Below are 26,315 nucleotides of genomic sequence, written 5' to 3'. Positions count from 1 at the left end.
TAGAGCGTGCACTCTTCACATGGTCGCGAGAAGGATGCGAGAGCGCGTTGTGCTTCACGGTCATCTCGTACCTCACATGCGACACATAATCCGCGTCTTCACAGCGCAAAACGCGACAACCGCACAACCGTGATACCAACCACAAGCATCACATACAATTACACAAACACACCAAAACAACCACACCCCCCATCAACCCTGCATAGCCTCAGCAAAACCCCCCGTCTCAAACCTCCCCCCGCGCACCTTATCCACCCCCTCCTCAAAATCCGGCATATCATCCGCCCTCCCATCAACCCTACTCCATCTCACAACCCCCTGCGCATCAACCCCAAAATTGCCGGCCGTCTGCCACCGACTCCCACTCTCAGTCGGCCTCACACTAATCCCTTCTTTGCTCAACTTGCTCGTACCGGGTATACTACCTAGCACATGCCACAGACTGGACGTGCCTAAGCCCCACGCGGCATATGCTTCGCGTTCTGCATCAACCACGATGCTGAGATTGGATTGGGAGTTCTGTGACGGTTCAGGCAACGATGCAAGCCAGCGGTCCGTAGCCGCTCGGTCGCTGTGCGAAACGGCTATGAAATGTATGGCTGGGTGAGCGGGCGCGAGGGCGCGCATGTTTAGGAAGGTCTTTTCTGCGACTGCAAGCATATCAGTAAGGTCGCATCACAATGGTTTTAGATAAAGTACGTACAAGGACATCCGCAGTGCCGGAGAAAGGTGACGATTGTCGGCTTGCCATCTTGTGCTGGTATGGTGAGTTTGGGCGTGGAGGGCGCCTTTTGGCCGACGGCTGGGACTTCAGCGGTCTGCACTGTGGGTGGCGACATCCATGACCAGAATTCGGTTTGCCAGGTCATCGTGAGGAGGTATGTGTTGGATGAAGATGCGCGACTGCGCAGCATTCACGGGAAGACATGATAGTAGTCTCAGTTGTTAGTGTACCGTTCGCCGAGGTGCTGCGTCGTGTTGGTCGAGTTAGTAGCTGCGATAGGCGTCATGTTGCGGGGTGAGTGCCGCATCGCGACTATTCGCGACCAGTCGAGATAGCGCAGTGGTATGAACACCAAAGAGCGGAGCAAAGAAGAGTTGGCGACACCCTGAAAGTAAAAGCAAACATCACAATCAAAGATGTAGATAGAATGAAGTAGAAATCTGTTGATTTCGTGGGATGTCGCCAGTGACCATCACTGATTAACCTGGATATACTACATGCTCAGCACCGCTCGTGTGCACTCATAAACCGAGTTGAAGACCGTGAACCATGAACCCAAACGCCTAAATATCCGACCCAAAGACCCAATCCATCACCGACCCGAAGAAGTTGTCATAGTCGTGTCGATATATCGAAGGTGAGAAGCTTAACCGCGCTCACCACGGAGGCGGCGGGCGAGCTGGATGTCCTTGCTCTGGATGGTGACACGCTTGGCGTGGATGGCGCAGAGGTTGGTGTCCTCGAAGAGCGAGACGAGGTAGGCCTCGACGGACTCCTGGAGAGCGCCGATGGCGGAGGACTGGAAGCGGAGATCCGACTTGAAGTCCTGGGCGATCTCACGGACAAGACGCTGGAAGGGCAGCTTGCGGATGAGGAGCTCAGTCGACTTCTGGTAGCGACGGATCTCACGGAGGGCGACGGTTCCGGGCTTGTAGCGGTGAGGCTTCTTGACACCACCGGTTGACTGGAATATGTTAGAGCGTGCATCGCATGATGAAGTGATAGTACCAACCGGTGCGGACTTGCGAGCTGCCTTGGAAGCGAGCCTTGAAGTGAAGTTAGTATGCTGCGATGAGGTGCGAAGTAGAGCTGAGGCTAGACTAACTGCTTGCGGGGGGCTTTGCCACCAGTGGACCTGAGATTGTTAGTATGATAGTTATTGTAATGTTGAAGAGGCGAAGCTTACTTGCGGGCGGTCTGCTTAGTGCGGGCCATGTTGTTGTAGTGGGATGGAGATGTGGATGTGGATGTGGTAGATGGTTGTTGTGATGGTGAGTGGAGTTGAGTGGATGAGAGATGGAGGAGGGTGGGCGGGCGCAGCTTATATGGTAAATGGGGGGCGGGCGGCTGCCTGGAAAATCAATCTTTGTTGCGCTCCCTCACAGCGCGCACCAGGAACACCAAAGCCATGCTAAGCATGCTAACCTGCGCGCGCTGCAACTTCAAAACCACCAAGTCCACACTGCGGCGCGCATTGCCCATTGGCTCGCTTGCTGCGCGCCCCGATTGGGAAGGGGCACGGGCGTTGATCTGGAAAGCGCGCCCGTGCGCGGCTTTGATCTGGCGTGGCTGGCGTGTGATCCGGCGCGCAAGACGACGCGCCCCGCTGCCTCATAAACACGACGCCCGCCGCCCCAACTAATTCCCATCATCACCAAAGCATCCAATCCACTACTACCACTCTCTCACTCTACGACCAACAATACTCTCTCCCCAACACAACAACCCCCCACATCCATCATCATGACTGGTCGTGAGTATTCCCACTGCCTCCACAGTTCGGCGCGCTCAACGCGTCGTCCTTCACCATCAACACTTTACTGACGCGTCTCCCAGGCGGCAAAGGTGGCAAGGGTCTCGGAAAGGGTGGTGCCAAGCGCCACCGCAAGATTCTCCGCGACAACATCCAGGGTATCACCAAGCCCGCTATCCGTCGTCTCGCACGTCGTGGCGGTGTCAAGCGTATCTCAGCCAGTATGTCTCCTCCACATCTTCCTCGCCTACCTCGCTAACCCACCCCAGTGATCTACGAGGAGACCCGCGGTGTTCTCAAGACCTTCCTCGAGGGTGTCATCCGTGACGCCGTCACATACACCGAGCACGCCAAGCGCAAGACCGTCACCTCCCTCGACGTTGTCTACGCTCTCAAGCGTCAAGGCCGCACTCTGTACGGTTTCGGTGGTTAAGCGCGTCGTCTTTTCTCGCTCTTCACGGTTTTCAATGTTACGACTTTTGTCCGGCTGGCTTCTTCAGCAGTCTACGGTCGCCTCTTCGGTGCTTGGTGGGATGGTCATGGCCTTGTATAGTATAAGAAGGCTCGGAGTTCACGGTTATATCAGTCGGGTTCTGATTTGCATGGAATGATACCATAATAACTTCATCAACTTGTCTTCTGCTGTGATGTGCGACGCGTCTGCGAACTTTTGGTGAACGCGGTGGTCATTGCTGTTGTGCTCCACTTCCGCGGTGTGCTGTTCCGCCTTTTGTTCTGCTAGTGTGCATGTGATTTAGCGTCGTGTACAGTTTGCCAGGCCGACTTTCATCTCGTTCGCTTGCACAATGAACAGGACGTTTCGTGACTCATTGACTGTGCCGTTTGACCGGTCGTAGTATGACTCATAGCTTGCGCTTACTGCCACCTGCGTGAAGACGGCTGTGAAGTTTGGCTGTTGAACGTATGACGTCACCTCTTTCTGCAACCAACGACCGAACAACGCGGCGGGCTATATGTGAATAATAAATATTCGAATTTTTGTACTCTTGATGTACGCGTGACTGTATATTTGCATTTATATCGCGCTGTGCATCTAACCCGCGTCGTGTGATTATGAATATACGCGTAGTTTGACTGCTCCAGAAAGACGCTTCCGCAGACCTCCAACGCGTAGACATCCACAACGATGCCCAAATAATCTCAAACTTGTGAGAAGCGTTTTCATGTGTTACCTTGGTTGATCTGCCAAGTTTGAGTTGGTTTGAGCAAGATGTGGTTGTGTTGTAATTTTTTGAACATGTTACGTGTTGAGTCTTAAATACCAGAAACACACAACAAGACGTTCTACATAATCCGAAAAACAGACACAACAACCCAAATTCGGATGTCATGAAATCGTATCGGAACATCATGGTATGTTTCAAAGCTCCATAAGTTACAGTATATGTGGTTCTTGCATATTTCCGAGCGATGTGGTGGGTTGCGCAATACTTCCGGGTGGTGGGCATGCTCGATCGAAGCCGCACCAAACGTGTACGCAAGCCACGCAGGTCTACAGTATACCATAAAGTCACATAGGGAACAGAGGACTTGGTGGAACTGGCAGGAACACCCATATGTATTATCATCATCATCATCATCTCTACGACGCAGGGCATTACACAAGAGATAAAGTCTCAACAATGGTCGGTCAAGTTCATCATGATCGTTGTCATTAAGGTGGCAATATATATCCATCGAGGTCCAGATACCTAGGTATTATCCAAGGTCTGTATGCAAGAGACAGGGCAGAAGAGGCTCTCTTCACAACCCTTCCAACACAGCCGATCGCCGCCGTCCCGAAGATACAAGCAAACCAGCCGCAGAATAAGAGAGACTTCACAGCCCCTCTGTCATCCCGCAAACCCAGACACCACTTCAACCACCTCTCTACTGCCCACTAGGAACCTGATACGGCCCATACCCCGGCTTAGGAAAGTCCGGACTCCCATCCTCATTCCAGCCAAACTTCTGCGCACGAATCGACCTCGCACTCCACCCATTCGTCGGATCCTGCATACCATGGTAAACGATCCAGTCCTCGGATCCATCAGGCGACGTCGTAAAAGACGCGTGACCAACACCGTACGCCTTCTCGCTAGGGTTCTGGTAGAAGACGGGGTAAGGATGCTTGCGCCAGTCGCTAGGGTTCATGGGGTCGTCGCCAACGAGCTCGAGCTGACCGAGACAGTAGTTGCGGTTGTCTGAGCGGGCGGCGCTGTAGATGAGGAAGTTTTGGCCGGTGGTGGGGTTGGTGAGTTGTTGGGGGCCTTCGTTGGAGGAGAGGCGGTCGTTGATGGAGCGGCCGAAGGGGGTCTTTTCCCATGCGTATTCTGGGACGGAGATGATTTGGCGCTCGGAGAAGGGGGAGATGGTGGTGGAAGGGTCGGACATCTTGGTGATGCAGAGGTTGGCTGGCCAGCCGTCGTACTTGTGGTACCAGCACGAGTAGATGTGGTACAGTTGGTCGGCGTGCTGGAAGTAGGTTCCGTCGATGGCGAATTGATCGTACGTCTCGAGTTCGCTGTGGTAGCGGTACTCGGCGGTCCAGGGGTCTTCGCCTTCGCCGACGACGGTGAACATGCGGTGGTTGACGGCGGGGCAGTTGTACTCGCACCACATCTCCACCTCGGGTGGTGGGGAGTCGAAGTTGGGGTCTGCGGTGAAGATCACCCACCAGCTTCCGTCGATTTGGTGGATTTCGGGCGCCCAGAGGTCGGTGGAGTAGGCCTGGTCGGGCTCGGGGACGAAGATGGTCTTGGACTCTGCGGCGTCCCAGGAGGTCAGGGACTTGCTGCGCCAGAGGGTGATGTTGACGTTGTTGGTGTAGGTCATGTAGTAGTAGTCCTTGTGGCGGAACATCCAGCTGGATGATGTTCAGACGGATGGTAGCATAATTTGGAGGATTGACTTACGGGTCTGCTCCAGCGCCCACAATCGGGTTCATGAATGTAGTCGAATTGGTCGCGTTGGGCACGGCGTACTGGGACGAGCCCACCGCAGCAAGAGCCGCTGCAATCAGAAGCTTGAACATGCTGCCGTTACAATTTCACAGATACCGGGGAAGGGGAGGCGTGTGAGGTAAGTTCAACAATTTACCCGGCTGTTCAAGTACTTATGCAGAGAGGAAGCGGGGTGGTGGGGATCGCAGGGTGCCTAGCAAGTGAAATGGGGAAGATACAGAACCTTTCGGGCTATGCACGATCGTTTTACTGTGGCGGCATAGCGTAACTCTCGTACAGGGAAACAGGTAGCATTTCCCTACAGTAGTCTTGTGATCCTGCATAAGCAAGATCGCGCTGCAACCTTACAGACAGCCAGCTAGAGCCGAAGCGGCAGGGTACCGAAGACTACGTAAATTAAGGCATTGTCCGTGCCGCAGAAAGTCCGTACAGTTGCCATCAGTATCCTGCTGACGCAATACAATCCGGTGGTAGACGAGGCTGGAGTTGTGTTGAGCGCTCAAGGTTCCCCGCGTTAGACCAGCCACGCTTCTTTAGCGTAGCCTCGCGTGGTGCAGGCGCGACCCGGAGACGCCTGCAGAGGCTTGGCACATCTTTTGCGAATCACGACTCTGCACCAACCTCTCAACTCGCGCGCCATGAACAACTCGCAATTCAGGCGGCTGCTAGTCGAAACACCAAAACCTCAGGATGATGGCAAGGGTAAGTCACCTGCCGGGGCTACGCCGAGGGCGGTGCTGGGCGCGCGCAAGCACTCGAGCATACCAATGACACCGTAAGTTTTCCCAAGAGTGTCTCGCGCAGGACTGATGCTAACAGATATGCAGTCGCCAGGTAGGCAAGGGCTCAATACAATCAGATTTTGCGCGCCAACTCGCCGAACGCAACGCGAAGAACAACCCGCAGAAGAAGGCCAGGAACATAGTGCCCAAAGGAACGAGGCTCGCCGCAGGCTACACCGACCGCACGAAAGCTTACACGGACGAGGAAGACAATGAGATCGCCAAACGCGTCAAGAACCTCGAGGAGTCTATGAAGAAGGGCGAGATCGACCGCGAGACGTTTGAGAAGCTGGTGCAAGAGATCACGGGCGGTGATGTCGGGACCACACATTTAGTGAAGGGCCTGGACAGGAAGCTGCTCGAGAGAGTGAGGCGAGGCGAGGATGTTCTGGGTGGCCTAGACAAGAAAGAAGAAGAAGAAGAAAAAGAGGAGGAGGAGGCTGAAGAGGTACCCGAGGTCGAAGATGCGTTCGATGAGCTGGCAGAGGCGGATGTCGGCCCCATTACACGCGAGAAGACTGAGAAGAAAGGCGAGAAGATGACTGGCCCACGTCCTGTCGCTGGCGTCAAGAGAAGTCGCAATGACATTCTGAAGGATCTCAAGAGGCAACGAGAAGAGGCCGCAGCAGCCGCCGCGGCCGAGCACGAGAAGAGGTTTCCCACCCTGGGACCAGGCTTTCGCAAGATCAACGCCCAGGGAGACACACGCATCGAGACAGACGAGAAGGGTCGTGAGGTGCTGATCATCACCGGTCCAGATGGCAAGGAGAAGAGGAAGGTCAAGAAGCAGAAGGTCGAGGAGCCAGCGCCTGAAGTACGTCATGATCTGGACGATGTGAATAAGCCGATCAATATGCACAACCTGCCTGAGCCGAAGAAGGAAGAGTCAGAGGACGAGGATATATTCGCAGGGGTGGGGTCGAACTACAACCCGCTCGCAAACTTCGACGACCCAGATGACGAATCGGACGAAGAGACAGCGAAGCCAGAGCCTACTGCACCTAAGCTCGATGCCGCGGGTTCACAATCAGAAGGGGAGGTATCTTCAGAAGCAGAAGAAGACGCGCCAGCGAAACCCAAAGACACCGCGCCCGCAGCGCCCGCAAAACGAGACTACTTCGCAACCACAGCCCGCTCAACCTCCACAGCAGAACCCTCCGACCTCTCCGCCGCCGACGCCACCGTCCGCGCCGCGCTGGCCAAAGTCCGCAACCTGGACGAAAACTCCACCCTCCTCCAAAACCTCGGTTCCACCGACCCCAACGACCCCGCATCGAAAGAAGCGCGACTCAAGAAACGTGCTGCCGAGCTGGCGGCTTCAGATCGCGATATGGAAGACATGGACATGGGTTTCGGAGCATCGCGATTCGATGACGCAGAGGAGATGGAGCGGGAAGGCGAGAAAGTCAAGTTCAGTCAGTGGAAGGGACTGGGTGCTGAAGGCGATGATGAGGATGGCGAGGAAGGGGGTAAGGGGCCGAAGAAGGTGAGGAAGCGGGGTGGCAAGAAGAGGAAGGGGGATAAGAATAATGCGGATGATGTGTTGAATGTTATGGAGAGGCAGAAGGAGAAGAAGGAGAAGACTAAGACGCTCGGTTGAGGGAGTGACATGTGATAGGATATATGATATTATCTTTATGAGACCTCGGGATGGGGATTATGAGTTCAAGCACCAAATGGGATGATGTAGTCTCTGGCCCCTTCCGTACTAAACAACACCACAACTGACGTCTCGTCCAACCCCAACGTCTCCTTCATTTTTCCGTCCTCACACACCCTCTTCAACGCCGTCATCGTCGCAGCTCCACACGGCCCGTTCCTTATCCCCTGGGCATGCAATTCCAGCAAGTCATTGTGTACATCAATATCTCTTACCGTAACACTTACATCCACGCCTTTCCTCAACACCTCCCACGCCGTCGTGCTCGTCGTCCCGCAGTTCATGCCGTTGCAGATTGTATGGCCGGTGGAGATGGGTGTGATCTTGCCTTTCTCCAGACTTGTCTTGAGGCTGGCTGCGGTGTCGGGCTCGACGGTTATGACAGTGGCGGGTTGGGGGAGCGACGAGGCTTTGTAGTGGCTGGTTACGGCTTGTGCCCAGGAGCCTACGCCTACGGCGGCGATGGCGTGGGTTAAGGGGGGGAGGGACATGGAAGTGAGTTGTTTGTCGGTTTCTGTGAGCATGGTTATGTAGCCTTGTACTACATACTGTGTACACGTTAGTTTCCACAGTTGTATAGATAGGCGGAGATATGGACTGGGGCATAAGGATAGACATTACCTCAGGAATCTCCTCATACCCCTCCCAGCTCACATCCATAACCAACATCCCCCCCTTCTCCTTCTCCGCCTCCTCCCTCGCTTTCTCAATCGAGAAATCATAGTCCCCATCCACAACCACCACCGTCGCGCCCTCACCCCTAATCTTCTCCTGGGTCGCCCTATCCATAAAATCAGGCACAAAAATCACTGCCTTGACACCTAAATACTGCGCCATCCGCGCTACAGCCCTGCCCCAATTCCCTTCTGTACACGTCACCAACTCCACCCCTTCTTTTCTTGCTGCTGCACCAAGCTCGTCTAGTGTGGCTGTGGTGGGTAGGGAAAGTTTCTTGGTTAAGGCGACTTGGATGGCCCATGATGCGCCGAGGATTTTGAAGGCGGGGAGGCCGAGACGTGCGGATTCGTCTTTTAGGAGGATGTGGCCGATTCCGAGTTGTTGGGCGAGGTCTGGTAAGGGGATTAGAGGGGTGACGGCGTAGTCGGGGAGGCTGCGGTGGAAGGGCTCGACGGAGGGGTTGGTGGAGGGGGTGGTGTGTTGGTAGGTTGAGGCGGTGGGGTTGTGGAACATGGTGGATAGGAATTCGAGATGTGTTGAGATGAGATTGAGATTCAATTGTTCATCTGTAATGGAGTCGGTTGGAAGGTTGATACCCGTCTTCCACTTTGGGAGATACGTCCTATATGCATCGCGAGACTGGGGTCATGGATCATTCGCAGGGCGTGTCAGGCGTCTATATCGTTCACGCATGCAGGTTACTGTACATTGCTGCAAGCCACCACAGATGCTATGCCCGCGCGTCCTCCGACGGGAAATGCTCAAGGTGGATAAGGCTGGTCGTGGGGGATGTGGGACCGCGCAGGGTCTCACTGGCTACGTCACTCCCGAGGTCTTTCTTACGCAGCTGCCTTCGCGTCTCTGTTTCACGCAAACTTCAGCATCACCACGAGAACCACCACGATGTCACAGCAAGGAGTGCATGCGGCGTTGGGGAATATACCGAGAGTAGTGGTGCGGCCGACTGTGGATAATGTTGTAGCGTCAACGTATCTTGTCAAGGTATTTGTACTCGTTCTGCTGTTGTCGCGCATGTGCTAATAGGCAGCAGGGCATCGTCTTCTTCCTCGCGCACCCGTTCCTGTACCCTCTGCTCAAGGCGCGACTACTACCGGCAGTACTTCTCAGCCTCTTCGTCCTCATAAACCTCTTTGTATGGACGTTACTGCCTCAAGTACTCTTCCTCAAGATATTTCACACGGCGGGTAGTGCGTGGGTCAACGCCGTGTTCCTGGTTTTGGGAGAGGGAGCTGCGATAGTAGCATTGCTATTCGAGTCCTTCTTGGTTGTACGTCTACACGCACTGCATGCTACACTCGAGTACTGACACTGTCTAGGACGAGTCGCAAGTCGACGTGTTCGACGCCGTCCTCATCTACAAAGGCTACGAAGACCTCGTCCGCAAACACCGACCCGTCACTGAGGATGCGCTGAATGACCCCGTCCGCCGACTCGGCAAGCCTACACGCTCTTCTGTCTACGCGCCGTTCTCCTTCCGCCAGATCGCCGAGTTCGTCATCCTGCTGCCGGTGAACTTTATACCATACGTCGGGGTGCCGATATTTCTTTTGCTGACGGGCTATCGCGCGGGTCCGTTCCAGCATTGGCGATACTTTCAGCTTCTGGGCTACGACAAGAAACAGAGGAATCTTGCCATCAAGAAGAGGAGATGGCAATACACCTGGTACGTGTTCTGCGTGTGGTCATCGTGATGCGACTAACAAACAATAGGTACGGCACAGTCTATCTCATGCTGCAGTATGTACCGCCGCTTAGCATGTTCTTCCTCATGACGGCACCAGCAAGCTCGGCGTTGTGGGCCGCGGACCTGGAGAGAGCGCGGAGGGAGCAGGAGGCGAACCTGGCTCAGGCGCCGCAGTACACGGACGAGCCAGACACCGCTGTATGATAGTGTTATCTAGTTGGTCGGAATACACCGCGTTGGAAGACAGCACAGCATGTGTGTTTGGGATCATCTGAGGACCTGAGCGATAGCTTGCTAGCCCGAGTGCTGAGGTCATGGAAGCTTGACGCGCGTGATCACGGGGTAGCTTTCGCGCTCGAAGCCCACCGTATCCTGATTTGCGCATGCAACGAGACACGTGAGATATGTCGCTCAAGTGTGCGACAGCTAATCAACCAAGTTCCACGGATGAAAGTGGCTGGCATAGCACTATGCAGACCTCGGTTCTGGTTGTCTGGGGCATGGCGCAGGTACAATCCTCGAACAGGGAACGTGTCACGCTAGTCGCACTGTCGGCCAGGCAGCACTGGTCACATTCGTCATTCGCCCGCCGCGCCTTCCCCAGCCCCATAGATAGCTCCAGCTTGAGCTCCATCCCCAACACACCACTCACTCCCCCATCTCTCCCTCTCCACCCGCCATCCCATCTCCCATCCATCCATTCTTCTTCCATATCCCATCCGTCTCCATCAAACGTCCGCAATCATGAAGACGGCGGTGCTCCTCGCAGCAGCCACTTCGGCCTCTGCGGCTGTCTACAAGACGCCGCTCAAGAAGGTCTCTCTGTCTGACCAGCTGGTAAGCCATCGTCGCATTTGGACGCGCAAGATCGCAGTCTAACCGCCAGCAGGAATTTGCCAACATCGAGACCCAAGTGGCTGGCCTCAAGCAGAAGTACTCCCAGCAGCACATGACCGGCCTCAAGGCCCAGTCGCACATGGAGGCTGCGCTCAAAGCGCCTTACATCGCCGATGGCACCCACCCCGTGCCCGTCAGCAACTTCCTGAACGCGCAATGTACGTCTCCGAAGCTCCGCGCGCTGCGCAGCATCGTGTGGCGAAAGCTAACAGGCGCCAGACTTCTCTGAGATCTCTCTCGGAACTCCTCCCCAGACCTTCAAGGTCGTTCTCGACACGGGAAGCTCCAACCTCTGGGTCCCATCGCAGAGCTGCAACTCGATTGCCTGCTACCTTCACACCAAGTACGACTCTTCGGCGTCGTCAACCTACAAGAAGAACGGCACCGAGTTCGAGATCCGCTACGGATCCGGCTCGCTCAGCGGCTTCGTCTCGCAGGATGTCTTCCAGATCGGCGACCTCAAGGTCAAGCACCAGGACTTCGCCGAGGCCACCTCCGAGCCTGGTCTCGCTTTCGCCTTCGGCAGGTTCGACGGCATCATGGGTCTTGGCTACGACACTATCAGTGTCAAGGGCATAGTTCCTCCCTTCTACAACATGCTTGAGCAGGGTCTCCTGGACGAGCCCGTCTTCGCCTTCTACCTCGGCGACACCAACGAGGGCCAGGAGTCCGAGGCTACCTTCGGTGGCATCGATGAGAGCCACTACACCGGCAAGATGGTCAAGCTTCCCCTCAGGCGCAAGGCCTACTGGGAGGTTGACCTCGATGCCATCACCTTCGGCAAGGAGACTGCTGAGATGGACAACACTGGTGTCATCCTTGACACCGGTACATCTCTGATCGCTCTTCCCTCCACCATCGCCGAGCTCCTGAACAAGGAGATTGGTGCCAAGAAGGGCTTCAACGGCCAGTACTCTGTCGAGTGCGACAAGCGTGACAGTCTGCCCGACCTCACCTTCACTCTTACCGGCCACAACTTCACCATCAGCGCGTTCGACTACATCCTCGAGGTTCAGGGATCCTGCATCTCTGCCTTTATGGGCATGGACTTCCCCGAGCCAGTAGGACCTCTTGCTATTCTCGGTGACGCTTTCCTCAGGAAGTGGTACTCCGTATACGACCTTGGTAACTCGGCTGTCGGCCTTGCCAAGTCCAAGTAAGCTTCTGCTCCCCATGTCGCCCCCTTACGGATATCATACAACTCTGGAACGTCATGGAAATGATGACGGCGTTTGGATCAAATTGTAGTTAGGTTTAATGACTTGGGTATTCGGTTGTACAAGAGTACATCAGCCAATGAGAAGGATAAAGAATGTTTGTGTCCTTGCATGTGATGTTTTGAATCTTTGCATGTACTTCTTTACTTGTTGTTGCGATCTCGAGACGGTAATACATATCTATTAACCACACGATTAGCTGTCTCCCAGGGGATAAATTCACGAAATACTAGGTCCTCCACCAACCTGCGGGCACGGATGGCTTGGGCGGTGGTCACGGGCCGTCAAGCCCGTGAACAAATGCGTTCATATACTGCTACAACAGCCCATTCTTTTACATACGACCATAGGATCTTGAACTCAGCGCTTCCCGTTCGCTCAGCGGTACTTAAGCAAGATACCGGCGCATTAGTACTCGGGTGGGTGACCACCGGGGAATACGCGCTGTTGTATGTTTTTGCCTTCTTTTTGCCATTTCTCGCGTCGTGGAGCATACCTATATTTTTGACACCATGAACGAACTGCACGCGTGGGCTTATGATCATGCTATCCATCCGCATCCGCATCCGCTTGTCTGCCTGTCTGCACCTCCGTTGGAGTACCTGGCTGTCATCGCGTGGGCTATTATAGTCCACGTTAGCGGACGGCAACGCCTTGGGCTGGCGTTTACACGTGCACCTATCGATAAGTCCGACCAATGACGTCTGTAGACTGCTCCAACGGACCTGGGGGCTTGCAGCTTGCAACCTAGAAGCATGTGGGATGATAACGGATTCGAGTGAAATATACAGATTAATACACTGCCTGTCACACTCCACAATTACCGGTCGCGGTCGTTGCCTGGAGGTGTGCGTGGGTAACCTTATCGTATTGCGCTAGCAGGTACCCCGGACGCATGCAGCACGCTCCTCAGCCACGAGACAGCTACAAGTCATTCCCTCAACGCTCCAATATGTGACCTTTAACGATCTTCCCAACTGCCCTGCAGCGAGCGATACCTTTTCAGATAGTAAATCGCAATACACTTCAGAGTCCACATCGCTGCCTTGACCAACGGTGGTACATCCGCCAGCACATCCGCGAGCAACCTTGACGATCCAATAACTGTTGAGTGCAGGCGCACGACGCCCCATCCCGAGATGGCGTCCCAAGACAGAAGCCAGGACAGGACGAGTCGCCGAATGAGCAGAAAGCGAAAAGACTCAAGAAGAGAAACGCGCGGTGTGTCTATGGACGTACCGGAGCGCTTCCGAGATGGCGACGATGCGCAGGAGGATGTCACGGCGCCGAAGCGGAACAACACCATGTCGATGAACCAGTCGCTCTTCTCCATGATAGCCCGCGCGGGTCAGCAGTCGCAGACGGACCTGGGCACGATGCAAGAAGTCGACTCCGGCGATAGCGACGACGGAGGCAAGAAGGCGCCCTACCGCAACCTCGACGGCGCAGCACGACTAAGTCGCTTGAGCTCAGCCAACGACTTCCAGAGTCCAGCTGGAGAGTTGGACGGGCCGACGATAGAGAAGGGAAAGCACAGGCGCACACTCTCCGAGAACAAACTACTGCGCTCCTTGCCCAAGTTGAAGCTCTCCAGCCGGAAGGAAGCACGCTCAGACAGCCGCCGCGGCGATCAGATGTCCTCGTCACAGTTCCTCCCCCCGAAACCGTCACCCGATGATCTTCCGACCCCGCCGAGCGACCCGAAACCGAAGACCAAGGACAAGACCAAGGTCGCGACCGGTGACGACACACAAGTAGACAAAGGGAGGAGCTCAGGTCGAAGGAGTAGGCATGGAAGCTCCGCAGGGCTTGCTAAGAGCAAAGCCCCCGTCACGCTTGCTCAGAGGATACAGCAAATATTCGAGTTTGAAGAGGTGGAGGAGGTTATATCCGAGTATCCATGCTGGCTGCTCCAAAGCATCCTGCTGCAAGGGTACATGTACATCACCCAGAAGCACATATGCTTCTACGCGTATATACCCAAGAAACATGTAAGCACCCTCCGGCCCACAGTCAACAAGATGTGCTAACCCTCTCAGCACGACGTCAGCAAAACAGGCTACCTCTCGAAGCGCGGCCGCTCAAAGTTCAATCGCTACTGGTTCGTCCTCCGCGGCGACGTCCTCGCATACTACACCAACCCCACCGAACTCTACTTTCCGCGCAACCGAATCAACCTGCAGTACGCAATATCCGCCGAGGTCATCGAGCCCACAAAGAAGGGAGAAGAAGAGACTAGCTTCACCATCACTACAGATGAGCGAAAGTATCTGTTCAAGGCGGACAGTGCGGCGAGCGCGAAGGAGTGGGCGAGGAGTATCCAGAAGGTCATCTTTCGGACACACAATGAGGGCAATAGTGTCAAGATTAGCTTGCCGATTCAGAATGTGCTGGAGATTGAGGAGAGCAGTATTCTGGATTTGGCGAATACGGTCAAGGTGAGGGTCATTGATAACGACGAGACGTTTGCTATCGATGAGGTATGTGTTCTTCCCTATCATACGAATGGGATATTTGCTCACTCCAACAGTACTTCTTCTCGTTCTTTAATCAGGGACAAGACGCGCTCAACGTTCTACGCATCATGATCAATGACAATGAGCACCATCAAGCCCTACAGCAAGGTGTTGACGGCGAGGCATCTACGCCAACCGGTCAACGCGACTCCGTAGCATCGCCAACCACGACCGCCGACACACCACACATTCAAGAGAATGTTCGCGCAACGCTTTCGCCCTTGCAAGTACCGCGTGCAGGAAGGTCGAGCATAAGTGATGTATCTGCTCGGTCTAGCCATGATGCCAACAGGAAAAGCTGGGACGTGCGACGTAGCATGGACGCAAGCCGCACCTTTCGACGACCGAGCGGCGAAGTACAAAGACCAAGTAATGAAGCGCGACGAAGCTTCAGTGGTAGAGGTCGGCCAGGAGACCGAACGCCTCTGTCGCCTAGAGGAGCGGATTCCGAGTCAGCCAACCTTTCACTCGATCCAGGTACCGAATCGTCAGTCGCCATACAATCCATGGACGAAAGCAGCGCTTCTGCCTCCCAAATACTGGACCGCTCTGACTTGTTCCGTGGTCCCCCCAATCACGCAATCAATGCGCCTTTGCATAAGCTAGACACTCAAGCCAGAGATTCACAGGACACAGCGCGTTCGGGCCAACCGAAATCCGCAAACACTGCGAATCGATTAAAGCAACCCCAAACACCGACAGGCGCGACTGATCTGGAAGACGATACTGACACTAGCGCTCAACCTCGCCTATCAGGGTCCTCATCTGCTCTACAAGATCTCGCCTCCTACCCGCTTCAGAAAGCGTCGGGCCTAGCGGGGTTCTTCAGGACCCGCTCGAAGAAAATGGGCAACCTACTCGCGACCGAATCCATGGGTTACTACGAGAAGGTGTCTGGTATGCTCGCGGGCGGGCGGAAACACTATACCACTGCCGACGGACTGGAAACTGGAGATCAGGTTCATGGGTTCGAGGACGACGAGGACGCGGCGAAGGCTGCGGAAAACTTCCAAAATCACTTCGCCTTCCCCGACACCGAGGTGTTACAGTCGTCGTTCTTTGCGTCGCTGCAGCGCGTCTTACCAAACTACGGCAAGATTTATATCAGCGGTAACTACTTTTGTTTCCGCGGCCTGTTGCCTACGTCCAAGACCAAGGTCATTATCCCCATGCGGGATATCGAGAATGTCAACAAGGAGAAAGGCTTCCGACTGGGCTACCATGGTCTCGCCGTCGTCATCAAGGGCCATGAAGAGCTCTTCTTCGAGTTCTCAAAGGCCGAGTATCGCGACGAATGCGCAATCATGGTGCATCGCGTTTTGGAGAATAATAGGTATCTCGACGATGAGGATGGTTCTTCTTCGGGCGTTGACAGCGACGACGAGGCCGCAAGGGCGGAGCACGACCTGCTACAACAGGCCCGCGACCATACCGACACAGACAAGAAGGTGGACGTATCGGAAGTCGTACGCGCTGCAGAGCACGATCGCATTCCACTCGTATTCGACGACCCTCTCGCCTCTATCATTGATTTCAAACCCGCGAAGCCGCTGAAAATCGTTTGCCTGACCATCGGATCTCGAGGCGACGTACAGCCATACATTGCGCTATGCAAAGAGCTGATCAAGGAGGGACACGAGGCGAAAATCGCGACTCATGCTGAATTTGAGCCTTGGGTGCGGAAGCATGGTATCGAATTCGCGGTCGTCGACGGCAATCCAGCTGAGCTTATGCGGATCTGTGTCGAGCACGGTATGTTTACGGTCGGCTTCCTGAGAGAGGCCAACGCCAAGTTCCGCGGATGGCTCGACGACGTGTGTAGTTCAGCCTGGCGGGCATGTCAAGGTGCAGACCTCATCATCGAGAGCCCGAGCACTATGGCTGGAATCCACATCGCAGAGGCCCTCGAGGTCCCGTACTTCCGCGCCTTCACGATGCCATGGACGCGCACGCGAACCTACCCCCACGCATTCGCTGTCATGGAGAACAAGCAGGGCGGCGCTTACAACCAGTTCACCTACGGGATCTTTGACAAGATGTTCTGGCTAGCCATCTCCGGCCAGATCAACGCCTGGCGACGACGCGAACTGGGACTTCCGCCCACGACCATGCGTAAGATGCAGGCGAACACGCGCCCCTTTCTATACAACTTCAGCCCCCACGTAGTACCGCCACCTTTCGACTGGCCCGACTGGGTCCGCGTAACCGGATACTGGTTCCTAGACGAAAGCGAGGGCTACGAACCTCCAGCGGACCTAACCGCCTTCATCAAGAAAGCGCGCGACGACGGCAAGAAGCTCGTCTACGTAGGCTTCGGCTCCATCGTAATCGACGACCCGGCCGCCCTCACAAAAACAGTCGTAGACTCCGTCCTCAAAGCCGACGTCCGCTGCGTCCTCTCAAAAGGCTGGTCCGACCGTCTAGAAACCAAAGACGCCTCCAAACCCGAAATCCCCCTGCCCCCCGAAATCTTCCAGATCCAATCTGCGCCCCACGACTGGTTGTTCAAGCAAATGGACGCGGCGGTGCATCATGGTGGGAGTGGGACTACGGGAGCTAGTCTACGCGCTGGTATACCTACGATTATCAAACCGTTCTTCGGCGATCAGTTCTTCTTTGCTCAACGCATCGAGGATCTTGATGTGGGGATTTGGCTCAAGAAGGTCAACACTAGTGTGTTTAGTCGCGCGCTTTGGGAGGTTACGAATAATGAGCGGTATATTGGGAGGGCTAGGAGGTTGGGGCAGAGGATTAGGAAGGTAAGTCATCTCCTCCTCCACTACCCCCTTTCATCATCATTATCCAGATCGTTAACATATTTTCCCCACAGGACAACGGCACTCAAGTCGCCATCCAAACCATCTACCGCGAACTCGACCGCGCACGCACGCTCATCAAGACTCATGGCAAACAGCCTGGTTATGAGGATGCTGATGCGACGGACGATGGGTTCGGCGACGAAGACGACTGGACGATTGTTGATGATGGGGGCGAGAAAGCTGAGGTTTCTCATCCTTATGTGGTTAAGGAACCGGTGGTGGGGATGGAGCAGGATGCGGAGAGGATGGGGGGTGGGAGTTTGGGGCTGGGGAGTATGGTACGAGAGGAGGCGGGGAAGACGAGTAGGAAGGAGAAGGAGAAGTGAGTTGGGGTTGAGGGAGGGAGGGTTTGAGGAGACGTTAATTATTGCGGCAAGGATATCGCTTTGGCTTTGGCTTTGGGTATGGGTATGGATGGGTATAGGGCGTTCTTTTTTGGGGTTCTGCATGATGTTATAGAGTAGATTGTTACGATACCACGTGGTTTTGATGCTGCCTGTGCGCACATATTTTTTTTTTCATCGTGGGCGTGTTTAGGCGTAGGTAATGGAACGGAATGGACGATTACACAGTTCTATATTCGAGAGGATCTTCGGTATGTTGCGCGGCGGTCGATGGAGATGTGTGGGGGGCTGATAGATCGTCGTTGCCTAAACGTGGAGATGGTATTAACCAATCTTTGACTTGACCAATCGATGATTACCACGAATGTGTTGTCGCTTGTTTGCGAGTAAGGATGTGATAGGTCGCATGCTGGTGTTCTTGGTAGTGACGTCTTGGTAGTTTGTGTATGTAGATATGGCGAATGCAATGCTACTGAAGTGCAGCCTAGAGGTTGCATTAGTGTGTGTGAGAGCTGCATGTATTTCTGATAACTCGAATCTGCAGTTTCAGCACGTGTGTATGCGGCAAGAGCATACAACTGTCGAGTTATATCATACAGATCATGTTATGTCGCCGCATGGTGCACTCCAAAGCCGTCGATTTTCCCAAGAACGGGTTGCTAGCGGAAATGGCACGTGATGTGAGACCGCATTTCATGGAGAAGAGGCATCTCCCAGAGCACAAGATATGTTGCTCGAAGAGGGTCCTGGGTATCTTGTACGATTAAGTGCAGCTGGTTCTCGTGACAGTAAGGTCTTGATGTGTGTGTGTGAGGCCTACATGCATCTTTAGTGAGTCAAAAGAATACGGCATGCGCAGATGTAGGCATCAAGAGTATACTTGCATAGGACTTCAAGGCTATGAAAATCGTGCGTATACGTCAGATAAGCCATGTCCCACAGATCGATCGTGCAATGTCGTAGCCTGGTGTTCGCGAGGGTAAAGTCTTGGCATTCCTCGGGGCTTCAGACGCGTCTAGGCCACTACTACCCTACCAAGTCGAAGGAGGCATCGCGGAAAAAGCATTGCATCGATTCCCAATAATAGGCACCGTTGGACTCGTGGATGCACTCGTGATGACTGGTGATAAACGCGTCGTCCTATTTGGAGAGCGCTCTTTGTCTTTGGTGGCATGTTTGAGGTAGTGGCAGTCGCGCTAGTATGGTGGCTGAGAGGTATAAAGATGGCCGCCCCTCGCTCCCAAATATTTGGGGGAAACCGAGCCGCGACGCCATACGTCAACCCCGGTCGCGCAGCACCTCACCACCTCATACACGAAATAAACTGAACACTTTGGAGCCTACATTGACGCCAGATCTTGCAATCTACTTGCGCTATCGTAGTGTAGTCTGCAAACCTATTCAGGTTTCTACTTCTCCGAGGTCTCACCCACGCTCCACCTAGCCCGTCGCACCACATCCGGAAACTACACCTTCACTCTCAACTTAATTTCAGCACGTTGGCGCCAGACGTCATAGCGCATCGCGACTGCGACCAAGCTTCCACTCACCACTCGTCGCCGCGGGAGTCCCGAATGCGCCGAGCCGAAGCACAACGCGCCCACGTCCAACACCACCACGTCGCCAGTCGCATGGGCTGCCTCACCTCGGCATGAAGATCGTTTCGCCCCGGGATCTCAGCTATCCCGTTACCGTCATCGACCTCCTTAAGAAGCGCGACGATGACGTCCAGCGGTCGGGCAAGCTGTTCAACTACAGCTATGACAGTCGCGTCACCGAGGGCGACAAGTGGGGAGGCGAGAAGACGGTCATGAAGAAGTTCAGGCAGACGTTTGCCGCGAGCACAGAGGGAAAGATCACGCGCTGGTTCATCAAGCCCGGCACCGTCATTGAGCGATATGGGTAGGCCTACTGCGCGCTTGCTGCGCGCGCAACATGCTAACACGGCCGCAGAACTCCACTCCTCGAGATCGAAGAGCCATGCACGCACGAGACACAGTTTGGCGGCCTCTGCGTCGACTGCGGCCGCGACATGACGCAGGTCGACTACCTCACCAAGGAGCTCGATGTCGGACGCGCGACGGTCAACATGGCGCACGACAACACGGCGCTCCTCGTCAGTCATAAAGAGGCGGTAGCGGCAGAGGAGGACGCCAAGAAGCGCCTGTTAAGCGCGCGCAAGCTGACCCTCATTGTCGATCTGGACCAGACCGTCATCCACACGACCTGCGAGCGCACCATTGCCGAGTGGAAAGCCGACCCCGAGAACCCGAACCACGATGCCGTCAAAGACGTACAAGGCTTCCAGTTGGCCGACGACAACGTCTCCAACGTGGCTGCAAACTGGTACTATGTTAAGATGCGCCCAGGCCTCAAGGACTTCTTCGACCGAGTCTCGAAGCTCTACGAGATGCACGTCTACACAATGGCCACCCGAGCGTATGCGCAAGCCGTCGCAAAGATCATCGATCCCGAGCGCAAGTACTTTGGCGACCGCATCCTCAGCCGCGACGAGAACTACACAGACAAGCTCAAGAGTCTGACGCGGCTCTTCTACCAGAACACAGCCATGTGCGTTATCATTGACGACCGAGCAGACGTCTGGCAATACAGCCCGCACCTCGTCCGCGTGCCCGTATTCAACTTCTTCCCTGGTGCTGGAGATATCAACGCAAGTTTCCTCCCTAAGCAGCAGGAGCTTGTGTCATTCGCAAAGGACAAATCGCCCCCGACCCCGAAGAAGGCCACGACTGAAGTTGCGACCACGAACGTTGTCTCCGTCCCAGGCAAGCCGCTCGAGACCACGACCGAAACCACGAATGGTGATTTGAACGAGCTGGGACAGCAGCTCATATCATTAGCAGCGACTGAAGACTTGGAGGAGCAGGCCAAAGAGCAGGAGAAGCTCATTATCGCGCAACAAACAGAGCGGCCTTTACTGCAACAACAGCTCATGCAGGACAGAGAGGATGAAGAGACACCTGCCGAAGCTGAAACTCGCGACTCACGACCGGTCGAACAACCCAAGGTCCGACACAGCATCCTCAACGACGACGACAGAGGACTTGACGTCATCGAACACAACCTCAACCTCGTCCACCGCACATTCTACGATGAATACAGGAAGGCCAAGAAGGTGCCAACAGGCGGTCGTGTGGCTGAGCTCAAGGGCGAGAAGAGCCCAAAGAAGCGCTCCATGGAAGAAGACGTCATTCCTGATGTCGCCGAGATTATGCCGCGCATCAAGAGCGAGGTGCTCGACGGTGCGGTGGTTGTCTTTTCTGGTATCATTCCGCTTGGTGTGGATGTCCTAACGTAAGTACTCGACAGCGAAGTCGCAGAGCGCAGCTAACCCTCCCCAGATCGGACTTCGCACTATGGATCGGAAGCTTTGGCGCAGAAGTTACCACGAACGTTACCCGGCGAACGACCCACGTAATCGCCAACCCCGATCGAAAGACGACGAAAGTAAAGCGAGCCGCCCGATACCCCCACATCAAGATCGTGAACCCCGAATGGATGTTCCAATGCTGCACCAGATGGGAGCATGTAGACGAGACACCCTACATAATCGAGACCGATGCGGCGGAGCGAGGCGGCTCACCCATCGCCGACCTGGAAGATGAGAGCATCGACGGAACAGGGGATGAAGCCGCAGACAATGCGTCCCCCGTAGTCGAAATGTCAAACGACGACTGGGCGCAGCTCGACGACGAGCTCGCTGATTTCATGAACGAAACCGACACAGACGGCGGCGGCAGCGAATCAGATTCCGACAGCGTCCGATCCGATAACAGCACAGCATCAGATACCCAGCAACAAGCTGCCAAGAAGAAGCGGAAACGCACAAACTCCACCGACGTCAGCGAGACGGAGGAAAGCGATAGCAGTGTCAACAGCACTACCTCGCGCCTCCAACGGCGGAAGAAACGTACCATGGAGCGGGTGACGTCACTCACAAATGTCGTTACCGCCGATAAATCAGGTCTACCCAGCCCGGAAACCACGGGGCCGGAAGAAGACCAGGGAGACGTCGATGGTGACGACGAGGAGATGAAGAATCCAGAGGCAAATGGGACGACGGCGCCAGATCTCCAAGACGACTATGACGATGGTCTTGAAGCGGAGTTACTGGCTGGCTTCGGGGATAGTGATGGTGAGGAGTAGTATTTGACCCGTCAATCTAGGAGAACCTGGACACTATGAAGACTACATTACTATCTAGTTTTGTAGTTCTACTTACTCTGTTCTGGTGTAGTCTGCAGACCTGTTCATCCTTTTTCGCGTACAAGGTGACTGGTTCCATGTCTTCTTCACACGGGTATGATTTTTTTGATATAAGTGGGTATAGGATATGCGATTTTCAGCTTCTTACCTGTCTACCTATCTACCTATCTGCATAGCGAGGTGTTTTTGGCTGTTTGGCGTTGCTTATTCTTTATATATATGGTTCGTTTTGGGGATACGCTCGCTTTACGGTGGCGAGGGGTATGGGTTGAGGTGGTGCTTTTCAAGGGGAATTGGGACTGGGTAGATCGAGCACCTCATTCAAGGAAAATTCAAATACCCTAGAGCCTACATTCACGTTGGGTCACCTACTTTGCACGCTTTCATCTTGATGTAGGCTGCAGGCTTGACATCATGTCTTATTACTAAAGGGACTGTTGAAGTGACCGCCTTGTGACTTTCCACGCGACATCGGGTACGATATGTGGTGGCGGCGGCGGTGGCGGAGCAGCAAGTCACGGCGGTGTGCATATGGGATAGAGATGACCTCGGGACCCGTGGAAATGATGTGCGATTCCTTCGAAAATGCAGAGCGCATCATTGGCGTTTCTCAGCGTTACCCCGAGTTGAGCAACCTTTACAATGCTTCCTTCGGAAGCAATAATGTTCGCCTTGATGTTCCGCCTTGCACAGCCCCTGACTCCGCCCACGGGGTGATTGTCCGGGTAAATCCATGGATGGTGGGTGTGGTGTGCATCGCTTAGGAGTTTGGAAGGATTCAAGCTTGGAAGGGGGGATATAAGCTTTTGGGGTTCTGCTTGTTTTGAGGATTGGAGTGTAGGGAATTTTGAGGATACTGTGCAGTGCTCATCGCAATTATCTTGTACTACAACTAAGATCTGTTTACCTACCTACCTACAAGCTTCACACACATTCCTACTATCGAGCTCACCTCTACGCGCCTCCCATCCTATCACCTCATCACCATACCAATACCACCAACACCCCAAACTCTCACCCAACACCCTTCCAACACCCACCCAAAATGGGCTGCATGACCTCCTCCCTCTCGCCCAAGAACCCTCACTCAGAGCAATGGGCTCCCCACCCCGACACCACCAACGCGAAACCCGCTACGAACGCACAAGGTTCAGAGGACGATGAAGAGGGCCCAAAGAAATACGATCCTGCGGCTGCGGGGAGGGAGATGGCTAAGACGGGGAGGACGGCGGGTGGGATGGCGTATGCGGCGATGGGGTCGGAGGCGTATGGAGGGCCTGTTGCTGGGTAGAGGGTGGGGGGATGGGAGATGGAGATGGGGATGAGGATGTCAGAGATGGAGATGGAATGATAGGGGTTCGGGATGGATATGGAACTTGTTGCTCTTATCCGATAACTATCTTTTTGCATACTCACCTGGGCACCTACGATCGCTTATCAATGCGTTTGTGTATTGTGATTTGTTACCCTGATGTACTACGGTAGCTTTTTGCTTTGTTCTGGTGATGTTTGAACGTGTTTGTAGATGCCTGGCGTTTCTATCAGCCGGTAGCTGATTGAACAACGAATGTATGAATGCGGAAAGTCATGCTTTGAGGCACGTGAAATGTATGCGTGGAGGTGACGTAGCTGTCAATATTGAAACTAAATCCAGGCTCAAGCGCGAGAGTTAGGACACTGTCTTGGACTGTTGGGACGATCGATTGCATTGCGACCGAGCTGTCATCCAAACCACTCCCCTCTCCATGTTCCCCACCTCGCTCCAATTACAACCAGCCAGCGCTGCACACGCGTTCACAGCCCAAGCTTACCCCAGTTTGTCGCTTAGGTTAGCGCTATTCACCTCCCGCGTGGACCCTTGTTCTTGGGCGGAGCTACATCGGTGGGTGGGTCTTTGGCGGGACACAAGTGAGGCTGAACCTACGAAGGGCTGCTTGCCTGCGCGCTTACTTCCTTTTTCCTGCCCCATCAACCCTTCCGCTCCTACTCCACTTTTACCGGTCAGTTTGCCGGACGTATTGCGATCGACTGCAGCTGCGTATCTTGCGGGCGATTAGGCAGCAGAGGAGAAGAAAAGAACAAGACTTACGTAGACGGCCGCGCATATCGATAAGGCGACGAGCGAACTTGCTACGGGGTGCTCTTTGCGATATCTGGAGGGTGTCGAGGAAAAGCATACATGATGGCGCCGCGGTTGGCTTTTATGGACCTTTCGGTCGATCTGAAGACGTTGATAGTCCAGCATGTAAGTCTCTGGGTTGATGGTGGGTTCAAAGTAGCAGAAGAAGCACCAGGCTGACACTACACCACACAGATCAACCGCCCAACCGACCTCAAGAACCTCTGTCTCACCTGCAAACAACTGCACGAGATCACCGTCCGCCAACTCTACTACGAAGTAACCCTCGATGTCGGTTCACCCCACGATACGCGCCTCGCAGCCTTCCTCAACCCCAAGAACATCGGCCTGCAACATGTCCGGAAGCTGGACCTCTACCTTGCAGATGTCCTGGACAAATGCAATCAGCAGCAACAAGCCAACTTTGCTATTCGCATGATTTTGGAGTTGCTGCCGGAGAACCAACTGGAGAAGTTCTCGTGGCACCCGTGGTCACCGTTTTCCGGAGACAACCTGGTGTTGCTGTACAAGAAGCAGAAGCGCATGCGGTGGATGGAGAGCATTTCGCTGGATCGCAACGTTCTGCCAGAACTACAGAAGCTGCCGAATATTGAGACGTGCTTCCAGGAAGTACGGAAGCTTGGACTATACCCAGACTCACGCGAGGTCCTGGACTTTTGTCACTTCTTGCTGAAGAACGTGGCCGGGCGCAAGCTGGAGAAGATTACGCTGCATGCGAGCTTCGATGAGATGGATCCGACCGTTACCATGCGCGAGCTGAACGATACGGTCAATGCGCCTGGACTCATTACTTCGACCATGTTCAGCCATATGCAGCCGTTCGCAAAGTGCACGCCGATCACACTCAATGAAATAACGCTACAAAAGCTTCATCTGCGCTATGCTTCGGAAACATACTGCAAGTTGATTGACTTCCGGTCCATCAAGAGCATCCGCATCTTTGGCTGTTCTGGTGCTGATGCCCTGTTCGCGGAACTCAGCAAAAGCTCGAAGCTGCCCGACAAACTGGAGACACTGGAGTTCAAACACGATGATAACGCAGAGAACGACGGCTTAGGCGCTATCGACGGCTTCCTCGTTCTCGTCTCGGGTATCGAGACGCTCACTCTTGACCTCACATACGTCAAGGCCTTACCAGCCGCCGCCGGCATCGTGCGCCACAGCAAAACACTCAAAAGCCTCAACGTACACGCAAGCACCGGTCCCGACAGCTGCGACGAAGAGCTCGTCTACGACTACGCCTCCTTCTCACAAATCTGCAAAGACTGCACACTGCTTGAGCAAATCTCCGTAGCCTTTCCCGGCGTGAGCGTCATCCGCAGCAAGAACGACAGCTTCGTCAACTTCGAGAACTGTCTTGGCGACTTGCGCAATCTAGCGACCCTCAACATTACTACCTGGCCTACCAACAGCCCTTCATCGACTAAGCTCCCACGCAAGATCTACGAACACTTGCTGGCTGGTTTGGCACAGCAGGGATTTGACCGCAGCGCCGCTCATGCGAAGGAGAAGGAGAGGAGTTCGAAGTTGGGCATCATCGCGTTTGGCTCGTCGGATAAAGTGTATGACCGTGAGGACAGCCAGAACCAGATTAGTATGTATCACCTCGAAGCTACACAACACCTTTACTAACCCACCTTCTAGTCTTTGTCAAAGGCCGCCAAATCGACCCACTCGGAAACGAAACCTCGACGGCGGTGCAGATCGGATGGTGTTTGCGCAAGTTCATCGATGCGGGTTCCAAGTCGGATATCTTGGACTTTTCGCTGTCGCGTAGTTCGCGGCCGCCAACGAGGAGCTCGCCGGATAGCGATGATAGCGATTGACAGGGGGATGAGGTTGTCGAATGGGGGCAACCTGATGGGGATGATGGATGGTAGGGGTGTGGGG

General features: G+C 54.6%; 11 protein-coding genes across 11 annotated transcripts; 7 read left to right on the top strand and 4 right to left on the bottom strand.

Moving 5' to 3' along the window:
- Positions 1–192: 192 nt before the first annotated feature.
- On the bottom strand, positions 193–869 carry J4E92_010892 (uncharacterized protein; the record flags this gene model as incomplete). Its single annotated transcript, XM_051502226.1, has 2 exons — positions 193–650; positions 704–869. The coding sequence occupies 2 exons, from the start codon at positions 867–869 to the stop codon at positions 193–195; spliced, it is 624 nt and encodes a 207-aa protein (XP_051347552.1).
- A 501-nt stretch (positions 870–1,370) lies between these two features.
- HHT1 (histone H3.1) lies at positions 1,371–1,939 on the bottom strand (the record flags this gene model as incomplete). The annotated part of the gene is made up of 4 exons (XM_051502225.1): positions 1,371–1,688; positions 1,737–1,770; positions 1,830–1,859; positions 1,911–1,939. 4 exons carry the CDS (start codon positions 1,937–1,939, stop codon positions 1,371–1,373), a joined length of 411 nt encoding a protein of 136 aa, XP_051347551.1.
- Positions 1,940–2,467: 528 nt separating this feature from the next.
- On the top strand, positions 2,468–2,910 carry J4E92_010890 (uncharacterized protein; the record flags this gene model as incomplete). The annotated part of the gene is made up of 3 exons (XM_051502224.1): positions 2,468–2,477; positions 2,561–2,698; positions 2,747–2,910. The coding sequence occupies 3 exons, from the start codon at positions 2,468–2,470 to the stop codon at positions 2,908–2,910; spliced, it is 312 nt and encodes a 103-aa protein (XP_051347550.1).
- Positions 2,911–4,367: 1,457 nt separating this feature from the next.
- On the bottom strand, positions 4,368–5,511 carry J4E92_010889 (uncharacterized protein; the record flags this gene model as incomplete). The annotated part of the gene is made up of 2 exons (XM_051502223.1): positions 4,368–5,343; positions 5,393–5,511. 2 exons carry the CDS (start codon positions 5,509–5,511, stop codon positions 4,368–4,370), a joined length of 1,095 nt encoding a protein of 364 aa, XP_051347549.1.
- Positions 5,512–6,078: 567 nt separating this feature from the next.
- Positions 6,079–7,822, top strand: J4E92_010888 (uncharacterized protein; the record flags this gene model as incomplete). Its single annotated transcript, XM_051502222.1, has 2 exons — positions 6,079–6,215; positions 6,268–7,822. The coding sequence occupies 2 exons, from the start codon at positions 6,079–6,081 to the stop codon at positions 7,820–7,822; spliced, it is 1,692 nt and encodes a 563-aa protein (XP_051347548.1).
- A 65-nt stretch (positions 7,823–7,887) lies between these two features.
- On the bottom strand, positions 7,888–9,073 carry J4E92_010887 (uncharacterized protein; the record flags this gene model as incomplete). Its single annotated transcript, XM_051502221.1, has 4 exons — positions 7,888–8,049; positions 8,110–8,430; positions 8,504–8,710; positions 8,762–9,073. The coding sequence occupies 4 exons, from the start codon at positions 9,071–9,073 to the stop codon at positions 7,888–7,890; spliced, it is 1,002 nt and encodes a 333-aa protein (XP_051347547.1).
- A 390-nt stretch (positions 9,074–9,463) lies between these two features.
- J4E92_010886 (uncharacterized protein) lies at positions 9,464–10,469 on the top strand (the record flags this gene model as incomplete). Its single annotated transcript, XM_051502220.1, has 4 exons — positions 9,464–9,562; positions 9,612–9,848; positions 9,898–10,244; positions 10,292–10,469. The coding sequence occupies 4 exons, from the start codon at positions 9,464–9,466 to the stop codon at positions 10,467–10,469; spliced, it is 861 nt and encodes a 286-aa protein (XP_051347546.1).
- Positions 10,470–11,009: 540 nt separating this feature from the next.
- PEP2 (Vacuolar protease A) lies at positions 11,010–12,322 on the top strand (the record flags this gene model as incomplete). The annotated part of the gene is made up of 3 exons (XM_051502219.1): positions 11,010–11,102; positions 11,155–11,320; positions 11,382–12,322. 3 exons carry the CDS (start codon positions 11,010–11,012, stop codon positions 12,320–12,322), a joined length of 1,200 nt encoding a protein of 399 aa, XP_051347545.1.
- A 1,196-nt stretch (positions 12,323–13,518) lies between these two features.
- On the top strand, positions 13,519–18,040 carry ATG26 (Sterol 3-beta-glucosyltransferase; the record flags this gene model as incomplete). The annotated part of the gene is made up of 4 exons (XM_051502218.1): positions 13,519–14,370; positions 14,419–14,859; positions 14,910–17,654; positions 17,726–18,040. The coding sequence occupies 4 exons, from the start codon at positions 13,519–13,521 to the stop codon at positions 18,038–18,040; spliced, it is 4,353 nt and encodes a 1,450-aa protein (XP_051347544.1).
- Positions 18,041–19,709: 1,669 nt separating this feature from the next.
- Positions 19,710–22,225, top strand: J4E92_010883 (uncharacterized protein; the record flags this gene model as incomplete). The annotated part of the gene is made up of 3 exons (XM_051502217.1): positions 19,710–19,960; positions 20,012–21,373; positions 21,421–22,225. The coding sequence occupies 3 exons, from the start codon at positions 19,710–19,712 to the stop codon at positions 22,223–22,225; spliced, it is 2,418 nt and encodes an 805-aa protein (XP_051347543.1).
- Positions 22,226–24,467: 2,242 nt separating this feature from the next.
- On the top strand, positions 24,468–26,251 carry J4E92_010882 (uncharacterized protein; the record flags this gene model as incomplete). Its single annotated transcript, XM_051502216.1, has 3 exons — positions 24,468–24,530; positions 24,600–26,019; positions 26,070–26,251. The coding sequence occupies 3 exons, from the start codon at positions 24,468–24,470 to the stop codon at positions 26,249–26,251; spliced, it is 1,665 nt and encodes a 554-aa protein (XP_051347542.1).
- Between the last annotated feature and the right edge of the window lie 64 nt (positions 26,252–26,315).

This window comes from Alternaria infectoria, assembly GCF_024043175.1.
Source record: "Alternaria infectoria strain BMP 0036 chromosome Unknown scaffold_46, whole genome shotgun sequence".
Taxonomy (NCBI): domain Eukaryota; kingdom Fungi; phylum Ascomycota; class Dothideomycetes; order Pleosporales; family Pleosporaceae; genus Alternaria; species Alternaria infectoria.
The sequence above is the reverse complement of the archived record's forward strand: the minus strand, read 5'-3'. Positions and strand labels throughout refer to the sequence as shown.